The 12946-nt window shown below is 41.3% G+C and overlaps 1 protein-coding gene across 3 annotated transcripts in view; it reads right to left on the bottom strand.

Moving 5' to 3' along the window:
• Positions 1 to 11146, bottom strand: part of scinlb (scinderin like b) — a 21088-nt gene extending 9942 nt beyond the window's left edge. For 2 of the 3 annotated variants that reach the window (XM_034887298.1, XM_034887300.1), the window contains exons 1-5: positions 10894 to 11146; positions 4620 to 4807; positions 2731 to 2885; positions 715 to 876; positions 282 to 431 (exon numbers count right to left, since the gene is read on the bottom strand). In XM_034887298.1, coding sequence (XP_034743189.1) covers positions 282 to 431; positions 715 to 876; positions 2731 to 2885; positions 4620 to 4800 — 648 coding nt within the window. In that variant the 5' untranslated portion in view covers positions 4801 to 4807; positions 10894 to 11146. Of the gene's footprint in view, positions 1 to 281; positions 432 to 714; positions 877 to 2730; positions 2886 to 4619; positions 4808 to 7392; positions 7399 to 10893 lie in introns of those variants that run through there. The other variant, XM_034887299.1, reaches the window with a different exon arrangement.
• Between the last annotated feature and the right edge of the window lie 1800 nt (positions 11147 to 12946).

Here is a 12946-nt window from a genome sequence, read left to right as displayed (position 1 = left end):
TACATATATACATATGTATATATATACACTGAAGAACAATATCTATACAGTGTTACAATCAAGTACTTTTTCATTAAACTTCAACTCATTCCTTTCATATCATGTATTTTTGCAACAGGATAACTATATACACAACAATACATCTCTAATTTTACACATACCAAACTCTTTGATGGCCTTTGAACCTGTAGTTGTTTGTCCACTTTCACTGTATGTCATTTTTAGGGGGGCTGAGATGAAATTTAGGGTCTGGCCCCCCCTCTAAAATCCCAAATGGTCACCTTTATAATTGCTTCCGGCTCGTCCCCCTCCTCCACCATGTGCACTTTGGCTCTGCCGTTTCTCTCATTGTCTCTGATGCCGATGCAAACCTCGGCGGCCTTGAGCCTTTCAAACCGGTTACACTCACTCCCACACCACTGATAGATGTCCTGCAGGAGAGAGAAAGACAGGAAATATTAAAGTTATAATCCTCGTTTGACTTGGATTTCAGCCAGCACTTTGTCTCAACTGCCTGAAACTCCTTGTCCACGTTCTTGTTTAAAAGTCCTCAATCAGTGAAATCACATATTGGGAATGACAGCTCTTTTTTTTCACATGTGCTGCCCATAGGTGCTGCCCATAGGTCCTGGCGCTCAAAGTTTGAACAAACACACACACACACACACACACACACACAAACACACTCTCTAAAAAAGATAAAACCCAGCTCACCGAGCCCAAGTCAACAATGAAGCAGTCTCCCTTGTTGAAGCTGGTCCAGGACATGTCCACCTCTGTTGCTCTGATGGCCCTCCGACCCTTGATGTGCAGCAGGCGCTTGGCGTTCATGTCATTGGTCACCACATGTTGAAAACCTGAGGCAACGCCCCCTTTCTGTGACCAAAAATAATAATTTCAGTGAGAAAACTTTCCTTAAACCTCAGCTTCATTTGACATGTGTACGTCAACACGTTAAAGGAAGCAAACGGCACAAATGTCCCATCAAGTGCACAGCCTTAGCTTAAAATACCACCATTTGTTAGCCAGCTAAACAGTCACAAATGCACTACTGAGAGTTCTAAGGCACAATGTTACAAGACAGATGATTACATGAGACACAGAGCTCAACATTTGTTGCACAGTGAGGGTGAAATGAGGTTAACACAACAGCGTAAAAACCTCAAAAGACAAGAGGCTGTGCCAAAAAATGAGATGACCATGTTCTATTAAGCACAGCTATGTGTAATTATGAAAAATGACACTAACATGATGCCTGTATCTGGCAAGGAGGATCATGTCTGTTCTGCGCAACAGTGGTGTACCTGGGAGGTGGCATTGTCCCGTAACGGGCCGTTCTTGGTGAAGCCATTAAACAAAACAGCTTTTACAAAGTGTGGAAAGGAATAACTGCAAATTAGTGAGAGACAAACGTTCTGCTGGTGGGAAAGCAATGCGACTGCATGTAGAAACTAAAGCTGAGATTAAACACCGTCTGTTGAACAAATACAAAGAGTAACTTTCTTGTTTTTGAAATGTCTGTTGAGGGCTTAGCATTTACCCACAAAGACACAGCGTCTTGTTAGCATCTGGAGGAATGGCTATTTAGGCCTCAGAATGAAAATCACATTCACGCAGCTCTTCTTTCTCAAGAGACAGGAAGCCAAATCTTCCATGGCAACAACGCAGACTTTGTTTGTTCTAATGGCAGGACCGTGCGCGTGTGTGTGTGTGTTTGTGTGTGTGTATGTAAATTGGGTTTCTGCACATGTTCAGAGCAGAGTTTCCATCCTCCAACTTTGCAAAAGCAGTAAACAAGACTTTGGGCTAATTACATCCAACTAGAGCCAGAAGGAGGTTTGGTGGTTTTCGTGGCAATAGGAAACAGATGGCTGGTTAAAAAGTGGCCTCGCATGTGTGTCTTTCAAAATGTCCTCCTTTGAACCGGGGTGTTGCCTTGGTTTCAGTCAGGCAGGCACACCCTGGCATATCTATAGGGAAAGGGGAATGTTGTGTTTCTTCTGAACTTCAGACTCATTAGTTTTGCAGTTTGCCAAAGTTCATGTGATGCTGACAATTATTAAACCCTGTAACTATATTTAGGTGAAAATGAGTCCTGAGACAGGTTGTTTTATGTCATCATAACTGTCACTGTTTATGCTGTAAGAAATGTTCTGTAACCTCTTTGTAACCTAAAAACGGAAAACATAATAGCCACTATTTTTAAGGAGCAGTGTGTAAGCTTTAGGGGCATCTATCGGCAAAAATGAAGAATAATATTCATAATGGTGTTACCATTAGTGAACAATCACCCAAAAGTAAGAATTATGTTTTCATTAGGTTAGAATGAACCCTTCGTATCTATACAGGGAGGTGTCATTATGAATCTGTCTGCTTTTCTTAGGCAGATACGCCCTGGGAAGCAGCTGAGAAGTGATGAAAATATTTTCTATTAATATAATACAGCGCAATGGTATGAAACACTACACACTTCCTGTCTCCTACCGGGACATGGCCTTGTTTGGAAGTGTAGTGAACGTAGTGTGGATGGATGAAAAGTTGCATTTGCATAAATTACCATACAACTTTTGCTAACATTATAAACTTTACAAACTTTACAAAGCTAAAAGCCATAATTGGCAGTGAAGAAAATTAGTTTTGTTAGGTGTCTGAGAATGTTGGTTAACTTTAGCCCAAACAAGAGTTTGTTGCTGAGACGGACAGGTCCATGCCCTTTTTCCCTTTCCCCACCTGGTACTTGATTCCTGACTTGAAGTAACCCAGAAAGGTGTTGGATTCGCAGTTCTGCAGTTCCCTGTACTGCACCGGCCCACCACCCAGGAAGTCATCCAGCTGTATGGAAAAGACGGCCGCCGCTCCACTCTCATCCTGCGAGCACTCGTCGCCTGTGGGAAAGAGACATTTGTAGTGAAACCGTCTTTTCCCCACAAGGATGCTCAAGAGTCGAGTTGCTTAGAAAGGCATTCAGTTCTTTTTACATTAGCAGAGCAAACAGCAGCACTCAAGTTTCTGCAGTGACCTTATGGGACCTCTGAGTCAGAACTAAAGGCTTTGAATCACATGATCAAATCAACCACATCTGCAGCAGAACCACTTAGTATCCTGCGATCACTGTCAGATGGCACACAACACGGATACCACTCTTCCATGATTTGAGAGTGGGGGGGGATTAATTACAATCTCATTTTACTTCTACTGTAACGTCTTCCATGTGGCTGCATGGCAGCGGAGAACTAAAAGGGCCGTCTGTGTGCCTCTCCAGGAGAGTTAGCAGGGAACACTACACACATATGGGGGCTGGTGTCTTCTGTGGCCTCCAGGAATATTCCAGACGTGAGTCATGCAAACATTTTGTTTGAGTCTCTGTTATTGTTATGTAACTGGCGATGTACAAAGCATGAGAATACTTTGCCTTCAATTTGGGATTTAAAGTTGTCGCTCTGTACAGGCCCATGGGACTGAGCCTCCATTGAGAGCACGGGGGGAGCTGTGTTACGGGGAGGAATTTCACAAACCGCTATGACTTTTAGAGAAGACATTTTCACAACTTCTACAGCACAAGATGTGTCAGCAGTGAGATCAGATAGCTAGATGATCTATAGTCACTGGCAAACCACAGCTTTAGTGTCGCAACTAGACATGTTCCGGACCAGCTCTAGTAGCAACCACAAAAAAAAGTTTCCTTCGCTGTGTTTGTCTCATAATCCCTAAAGCTTTTTAGTGCGTCTGTATCAAAATGCATGGACAGGTCATGTGTATGTGTATTAGCTTTAGCGGTAGTTCCGTTTTTAAATAGTTAATATTTGACTTTAGTTTGTGACTAACTTTAGTTTGGAAAACGGCATGACGGCCTCCTTTTTATAAAGCAAGACAAACAACAACATATCAAATAGCAGGATGTTGTTCAGAAAGATTAGAATCCCTAATGTTTTACATTCTAAACAGCTAAAAATGGGATTATACACATGTTGCCCCGTGCTGAGACGTATAATATGTGCCCATGTCACTGGTGGAATTTAAGGAGTACATTTACTCAAGTCCTGTACTTAGGTACACATTTGAGGTACTTGTACTTTACTTGAGTCTTTTCATGCCACTTTCTACTTTCTACTTCTACTCTGCTGCCTTTCAGAGAAAAATATTGTTCCTTTAATTCCACAACAGATTACTAGTTACTTTACAAATTTAGATTTTAGCACACAAAAGACATGTAGGTTATGAAACATGTTTTATTGTAAATTTAACTAACCCACCAACATACGGGTCTATAAGTCCAGCTGAAATGGAAAGTCCATTAAAAAGTTTGGATCATTTCCAGTTTTTTTTGGTATTGAGTAATTTTACTTTACGCATATTGATGATACTTACATACTTTTACTTAAGTTACTTAAGTTACATTTTGTATGCTTTTACTTGCAACAGAGTATTTTTACATTGTGGTTCTGTAAAAAGTAGTACTTTTTAAGTATATTTAAGTATATTGATGATACTTACATACTTTTACTTAAGTTACTTAAGTAACATTTTCAATTGCTTTTTATGCAACGGAGTATTTTTACACTGTGGTTCTGTAAAGTAAAGGATCTGAGAACGTCTTCCAGCACTGGGCCGTGTCTTACCCAGCCACATGTGGATGTTGTATGAAGGAGCTGACGTGGTGAAGAGCAGCAGGTAGGCGTCCCCGGTGAAGAAGCTACCATGCAGGCCCTTGGGAACCGGCTTCAGGTCCATGTTCTCGATACGCCAGACCTGCAGCCCCGGCTTCTTCCCTGCTTCCACAAACTCCTTATGGGTAACCATGATGGCTCTGAGATGAAGAGATAAGGAGAGAGTTACTATGGAGACTCAGGAGGCCAGAGAGACACGGAGACAGACAGGGAGTGTTTCTTATAGTTTTGCCTTGCAAAACTTAGCTGCAAATACAAGGTTGTAAATCTTGACCCCGTTTGACTCAACAACACAGAAGGCAGAGACATGCAGCGAACAATACAGGAAGAACATATCAACAAAACGTGAGAAAGTTATTTTTCGACATCCCCACTTGTTTCCTGAACTGAAGGCTTTAGTGGACGTGTGAATAGACTAACCCACAGAGGTTAATAAAACATGCATTGACAGGACTCTTACCATATTTGAGCTGTCATTGTACAAACCAAACCACACAAACTAGTTCAACAACATTGTTGCTGCTGCTGTCAGTAAAATGTTCACATGCATTAATCATTGGGGTGACTTTCTTGCATAAATTGCATCTGACACGTGAATCTGACTGAACCTGAATCTAAAAAAAAAACAATCTCTTCTCCTCTCTCTGCTCTCTTTCCATTTGTGTGCATCAATTTCCCAGAAATGCTGGTTACTAACTTTGCTCTGGGGAGCTTTTTCCCCTTTTCGCCAAGACATTTTTGAATTAGGGTGGCATCTAAACCATGGTTGCAGCTGTTGCTGTGGCCCTGGTCTGTGCCCTGCTAGACCCTGCTACACCCTGCTAAACCTTGCTACGCCCTGCTACACCCTGCTTTACCCTGTAACGCCCTGCAGTGCTCTGCTACGCCATGAACTACTACAACTACTATTTCTAGTCATAGTTCCATTATCTTACATATGCATATATAAGATATAAATACCCATACCGGAACCGACAGGCACCGCCTACCAAAAGCCTGGTACTGTCTGAGGTTTCAACCTAAAAGAAAGTTTTCCCCGCCACTGTTGCACTTAATGCTTGCCTTGGGGGGGTCTTTGTAAATTATAGGGTGTGGTCTACTCTTTGGCAAAGTTTTTTTTTTTTTTTTTAAATTTTGTTTATTGATTTTCAAGAAATGAACAAGGAAAGGGGAGAGAGAAAACGGAAAATAAAAACAACAACAAAAAAAACTAAATATACTGAACATAAAGAACACAGCACATTTAGGATTACTAATATCCTATGTATTTGTTTATAGTATCCATCCTTACCACGGTCATGGTAAGGATGGATACTATAAACAAATACATCTTAAGATAAAGTTAAACGAATAGAAATTTTCAAATCACACACAAATTTTTAGGCAAAGTTTCTTGAGATAACTCTTCTTATACTCTCGATACTATAAATTAAATTGAATTGAATTATTTAGTTTTCATATAATCTGGAGGATTAAATGGTCTTCAATGAGTTGGGGAAATTCTGCTACTTGTTGGGCCAATGAAAGCCTACATCCAGGCAGTTTTTCATGAAAACTTTAAAGATACGTTGTTTTCATGTTGCTTTGACTCTTAGCCTCTTGGATCCTGCTCATTTAAAAGTCCAATGTAAACACACAAGTGTCAGAGAGAGAAGCTTTTCACAATGTCTTCATTTCTAAAAACAAAATTTATCAGACTGACTGACTACAACTGAAGTATGTTTTAAATAAGTGACATTCGATTAATGCCGGAACTTTGAACCATTATGATGTGGTGAGGTAGTGATGTTTAATCTGTAAATCCTTCTGATAACACAAGAGATAACCAGATATCAACAGAGCACAACGTGCACAACTTCATTTCTTAACTCCCATATCTTGTGTTTATATAGCTGACATGGAGTGAAAACAAAGCTTAATGCTATTGTGTTGCTACTGCATGACTGCAGATCTTGTGAACCAGATGTGATGTTGAACTCGTCAGGGTCACTGCATCTGGCGTTTGGGCTCAAAGGACGCTAGATTTCAAAAGAAATAAACTTCAGATCATGATGAGAGTGAGAGATTATGTTGATTACACAAGAGCCAGATTACAAATCGGAGTGGCGGCAGGATTATTGCTGCAGCGACCCGTCCATGTGTCGTCCATTGTGATGACACACAACACATGCAACATCCTCTTCCTCCCTGTTACAGCTCACACTCTATACTTTACCCTGGGATCCACACACTGCACTGCAACTACCTCCTACACCTGCTCATTGTGCATGGGACATTATTATTATTATAGTTAGTTAGATATTCAAAAGATTAGATGAATGAATTCTTTATTTTGAATGATTAAAAAGAAAAAAAGTAACACACACTAGACCCGTTGGAAACGTGATCATAAGAAGACCGGGCTTATTAAGTCTGAACTGCTGCTGAAAGATAGCTTACATAATTTGAGGTAAGATTGAGCTTTGCTAGGTTTTAAATATATCTTTGTCCCATAGTTATATTACATTTAAAACAGGCCGTGAACTGTCAATCATATCATAGCCACGCCCTAAAACTTTATAAGCTTTATTGCTGATTTTAAAATCAATGATTTGAACCAAATGATTCAAAACATTAAAAGACTTAAAACTAGCAATCGAGACCAAAAACTCATGAAAATATTTACTGAGGTAATAAATCAAGTGAGAAGGGGTTCACTTTCTCACACGCTTCTGCAGAAACAGACATCTTTTTGCAACTGCACGCGTCTCCCCCTGCAGGAATTCAGAGAGAATGCAGGTTTGAGGAGTCTCCCCCTGCTGGAGATCAGAGAGAATAACGGTCTAACGAGTCCTCCCGCAGAAATTCAGAGAGAATGACGGTTTAAGGAGTCCCCCCCTGCAGGATTTCAGATATAATGCAGGTCTCCCCCTGCCGGATTTCAGAAAGAATGCAGGTTTAAGGCACTTCCACAATTGCAGCACTTTGCCAAACAGGATGCTTTGACCAATTAATATTATGCAGTCTATGGCAAGAACCAAACCAGCAGCACCTGTGAGGAAGACTAAACACGCTTAACCATGTGCCCCCCCCCCACAGATCATTTTAAATAATACAAAAATACTACTCTAATTACTCCTACTCACATTACACTCTATCTAGCTATTAAGATTAAACAAGAACAAAAACAAGCACCATACACTTCAGTGACTAACACTCATCCTTCCTCACTTCTGCACTTAACAACTACAAACATGTCTTTTGTACCTTTTTTATTCATTTCTTTTTAAATTATTATATTTATACTTTGTTTGAATGCTATAGCTTTGTTCGTGAAGACCAGTCCACAAAAGAACTCCCACAAATGTAAATACCCAAGCTTTACATTTGGTCCAAGCCTACAGTGAGGAAAATAAGTATTTGAACACCCTGCTATTTTGCGAGTTCTCCCACTTAGAAATCATGGAGGGGTCTGAAATTGTCATCGTAGGTGCATGTAAATGTAAATGTGCTGTATTTATATAGCGCTTTTCTAGTCTTAACGACTACTCAAAGCGCTTTTACATAGCACAGGAAACATTCACCATTCACACACATTCATAAACTGTGCCCGAGGCTGCCGTACAAGGTGCCACCTGCTCATCAGATAAACACTCACACACATTTACACTCTGATGGCGCAGCATCAGGGGCAACTCAGGGTTCAGTGTATTGCCCAAGGACACTTCAATACGGGACTGCAGGGGATGATTCTTTTACTATTTAATTTTATGATACAGCTGCAAATAAGTATTTGAACACCTGTCTATCAGCTACAATTCTGACCCTCAAAGAATTGTTAGTCTGCCCTCAAAATGTCCACCTCCACTCCATTTATTATCCTAAATTAGATGCACCTGTTTGAGGTTGTTAGCTGCATTACGACACCTGTCCACCCCATAAAATCAGTAAGAATCCAACTACTAACATGGCCAAGACCAAAGAGCTGTCCAAAGACACTAGAGACAAAATTGTACACCTCCACAAGGCTGGAAAGGGCTACGGGGAAATTGCCAAGCAGCTTGGTGAAAAAAGGTCCACTGTTGGAGCAATCATTAGAAAATGGAAGAAGCTAAACGTCTCTCGGACTGGGGCTCCATGCAAGCTCTCACCTTGTGGGGTCTCAGTGATCCTAAGAAAGGATAGAAATCAGCCCAGAACTACACGGGAGGAGCTGGTCAATGACCTGAAAAGAGCTGGGACCACCGTTTCCGAGGTTACTGTTGCTAATACACTAAGACGTCATGGTTTGAAATCACGCATGGCACGGAAGGTTCCCCTGCTTAAATCAGCACATGTCAAGGCCTGTCTTAAGTTCACCAATGACCATTTGGATGATCCAGAGGAGTCATGGGAGAAAGTCATGTGGTCAGATGAGACCAAAATAGAACTTTTTGGTCATAATTCCACTAACCGTGTTTGGAGGAAGAAGAATGATGAGTACCATCCCAAGAACACCATGCCTACTGTGAAGCAAGGGGTTGGTAGCATCATGCTTTGGGGGTATTTTTCTGCACATGGGACAGGGCGACTGCACTGTATTAAGGAGAGGATGACCGGGGCCATGTATTACGAGATTTTGGGGAACGACCTCCTTCCCTCAGTTAGAGCAATGAAGATGGGTCGTGGCTGGGTCTTCCAACATGACAATGACCTAAGCACACAGCCAGGATAACCAAGGAGTGGCTCTGTAAGAAGCATATCAAGGTTCTGGCGTGGCCCAGCCAGTCTCCAGATCTAAACCCAATAGAGAATCTTTGGAGGGAGCCCAAACTCTGTGTTTCTCAGCGACAGCCCAGAAACCAGACTGATCTAGAGAAGATCTGTGTGGAGGAGTGGGCCAAAATCCCTTCTGCAGTGGGTGCAAACCTGGTGAAAAACTACAGGAAACGGAATTGCAAACAAAGGCTACTGTACCAAATATTAACATTTATGTTTTCAGGTGTTCAAATACTTATTGGCAACCGTATCATAAAAATAAATAGTTAAAAAATCATACATTGTGATTCCTGGATTTTTTTTCATAGATTATGTCTCTCACAGTGGACATGCATCTACGATGACAATTTCAGACCCTCCATGATTTCTGAAGTGAGAGAACTTGCAAAATAGCAGGGTGTTCAAATACTTATTTTCCTCACTGTTCAAACTGAATTCTCCTCTCAAACATTAACTGGAGACAATCCAAACAAACCAATATTACTCCTCAAAGAGTAATATTGTTTTGGAGTTTGCTCAGCTGGGTGTTCTCTGAGAGGCTGTCAACGTTAGTGCAGAGAGAAAACACCCACTGGACTTCCTGTAAGATGCTGATCAACAAATGCTGCATTATTGGATAGAAGGGCTGGGCAATATATCGATATATTGCCATCGATATATGAGACTAGATAGGGTCTTCAATTTTGGATATAGTGATACTGTGACATGACACTTCTCCTTTTTCTAGTTTTAAAAGCTGCATTACAGTAAAGTTGTGTCATTTTCTGACCTTACCAGACTGTTCACACTACTCTATCATTTGCCTTTACCCACTTAGTCATTAGATCCACATTACTGAGGATTATTTATCTAAAATCTCACCCCACAATACAGTACAATGCAGTGGCGACATGGAGGTCAAGAATATCATGCTATTTGATTTTCTTCATATCCCCCAGCCCTTAGGATCCAGGATGTGCATGCACTGCTAATAACACAGCTGTGACATCATGCTGATGATCATGCTGCAGGTCTCTTAATCATTTTATAAGAGAAGTGCATCTTTCAATAAAAAAATAAAAAACCACGATTCAATCATATTGCTTCCATTTTATGCAACTGCACTTTTTTTTCTGTATTTCCTAACATCCAAACTGCTACAACATGCACTTCTATCGCCTTCTATCTGTCGCAGTTTTTCACAACCTAATAACAGACAATAACGGAGCGTTTTCCCCATAAAAAGCATGACTTATAGCCCGTGTTTCCACAACATGGAAGCGCTTTGGTTCGTTTTCGCTGGCAGCTGTGACTCAAGAGAGAGAAATCAACGACTCTCTTTTTCCACATCTGGAAAAAGCCCTTTCAAACTTTGCTTGATAGCGAGACAACAACAAATAAAAAACGGTGTAAGAAAAGTCTGCACGATTTACAATACAAGGCATGTCAGATAAATCACAGTCCGAAAAAGTCATAAAAGGTGCATTGGTTTCATGTCGACTGAACTCACAGTTTTACGAGATGAATGACTCGGGAGAGATCCGCTGGTGCAGGCTGGAGATGTGGGAATGAGAAAGTAAAAGAGTGAAAGAGTGAAAGAGTGAAAGAGTGAAAGAGTGAGTGAGGGAGTGAGTGAGTGAGTGGGGAGAGACTGTATGGCTTTAATGTGTAGTAGAGGAGGAGGAGGAAAGAGGAGGAGGAAGAGAAGGAGGAGGGAGTGCTCTGGCTGAGTGTGTGTGTGTGTGTGTGTGTGTGTGTGTGTGTGTGTGTGTCTGTGAACAGAGCGCGCTGATTGGTCGACAGCAGCTGCAATGAGAAAGATGCTTCTCTCCGTCAGCCTGTGTGTGTGTGTGTGTGTGTGTGTGTGTGTGGGTGTGGGTGTGTGGGTGTGTGTGTGTGTGTGTGTGTGTGTGTGGCTTTGAGAGGATTTCCTCAAAGATGTGTCTCAGCTGTACGGAAATGGATCCTGGCCCCATGTGAAAAACGTTATTCAAATTCTGACTTTTTAAACTCAGAACTCAAACAAAATTAAGATCAGGGCCACGTGTGAACATTGTATTTGAGTTCTGAGTTTGATGTCAGAATTCTCAGAGATTAGGCCCATTCAGAAATATGAGTATAAAGTCAGAGCTCTGAGTCGGGCTTTAATCTCAGAACTCATGTGGCCCTAATCCTCTTCCGTAGACCTCCGTGTGTTCTGCCCCTTTCTGCTTTGCTTGAACTTGGCTCTGTTGTCTTTGTTGGGCTATTTACAGATTATAAAGTGTTCAGATAGGGAGGGACAAAGTCCATGAAGTGTATGTAGTTTCTTCATGAAGCAGCCGTTAGACCAACAGAGTGCCCGACTGTTTGGCTTCGGCTTACAGCAACACTGTGACTAAGAAAAACAACAGAGGGGAAAATGTGCCTCCCTTTAATTTCCTGGAATGCAGAGCCAACAGGACCTGAATGAAAAACAAATGCAGTAGCTACATAGATAACTAGTTTATTCAAGATGGATGTGTTTAGCTTCTTTCAGGGTTTTAAAAGACCTTTTTTTGTCGTTTCCACTCAGTCTCTCTGACTGGACCAGCAAATCAGTGGAGGAAAAGTTCTTTTAGTCTGGGAACACTGTAAACTAAAAGTAGGTTTTCAACATTAGTAATGCTATTTACTGCAAACTCCTACCCTGCCGACGTTATGTAACTTAAAATAAACCTTGTTTGACTCTTTTTAAAGAAGAAGTGAAAATGAGTCGTCCTCAACTTCAGTAATCAGAACCAGAAATACTTCATTGATCCCCGAAGGGAAATTCTGTGTTGCAGTTGCATAAATTGTTTAAATATCAAGTAGAAATATAAATGAAGAAGTATAAGGAGTGTGGCTATGCACGGTATTTCCATAGTTAAAGGAATGTCATGATACAGTAATTACATAATTAAGGAGTCGTAATGGTGAACAGTAATAACAATACTGATAATATAAATAATGATAATAACAATGATAATAATAATGGTAGCAAGAGAGTATTGCACACATTTTAAGCCAGTGTTACAGATAGTATTGTCCAGTTTTAACCTAACGAAGTGTCTGGGTGTCAGACACTCGGTGGGGTTTTGTTAAGTTAAGCTTTTGTTAACTTCTGCTTCCAGAATGATAAAGACAGCACAAATCAGATCAAATACATATAAAACAGGATGTAGGCTCGACTACAGGATGAGTATTTTTCTTGGCAACCTCCCAAATAGTGTACTGATTTGTCTGTTATCAATAGTTTGACAAATACGGAGCACGCCACTGGACTTCCCTAGCTACGGGCTGAGCCCCGAACGTTTAAACGGCTTGCTCCGCCCGTGGCTGAAACAGCCTCTCTGCAGACATTAGACACCACCACCACCACCACTTAGAGGTGAAGCTAAATATTGACCAAGATCAGCATTGTCTCACTGCACACAGACCATACACATAGTTAAGCCTGCTACAGCTCAGCCGCTGCACAGAGCCTTTCAAACACAGGTCACACCCAGCAGCCTTTCTACCTGCTAGACTCCTTCTCTCCCCCCCCCTGCACCCCCCCCTTGCCC

Source organism: Etheostoma cragini, chromosome 12 (assembly GCF_013103735.1).
Source record: "Etheostoma cragini isolate CJK2018 chromosome 12, CSU_Ecrag_1.0, whole genome shotgun sequence".
In the NCBI taxonomy this organism is placed as follows: Eukaryota; Metazoa; Chordata; class Actinopteri; order Perciformes; family Percidae; genus Etheostoma; species Etheostoma cragini.
Note: the sequence above shows the minus strand (reverse complement) of the source record. Positions and strands in the feature narration are given on the sequence as shown.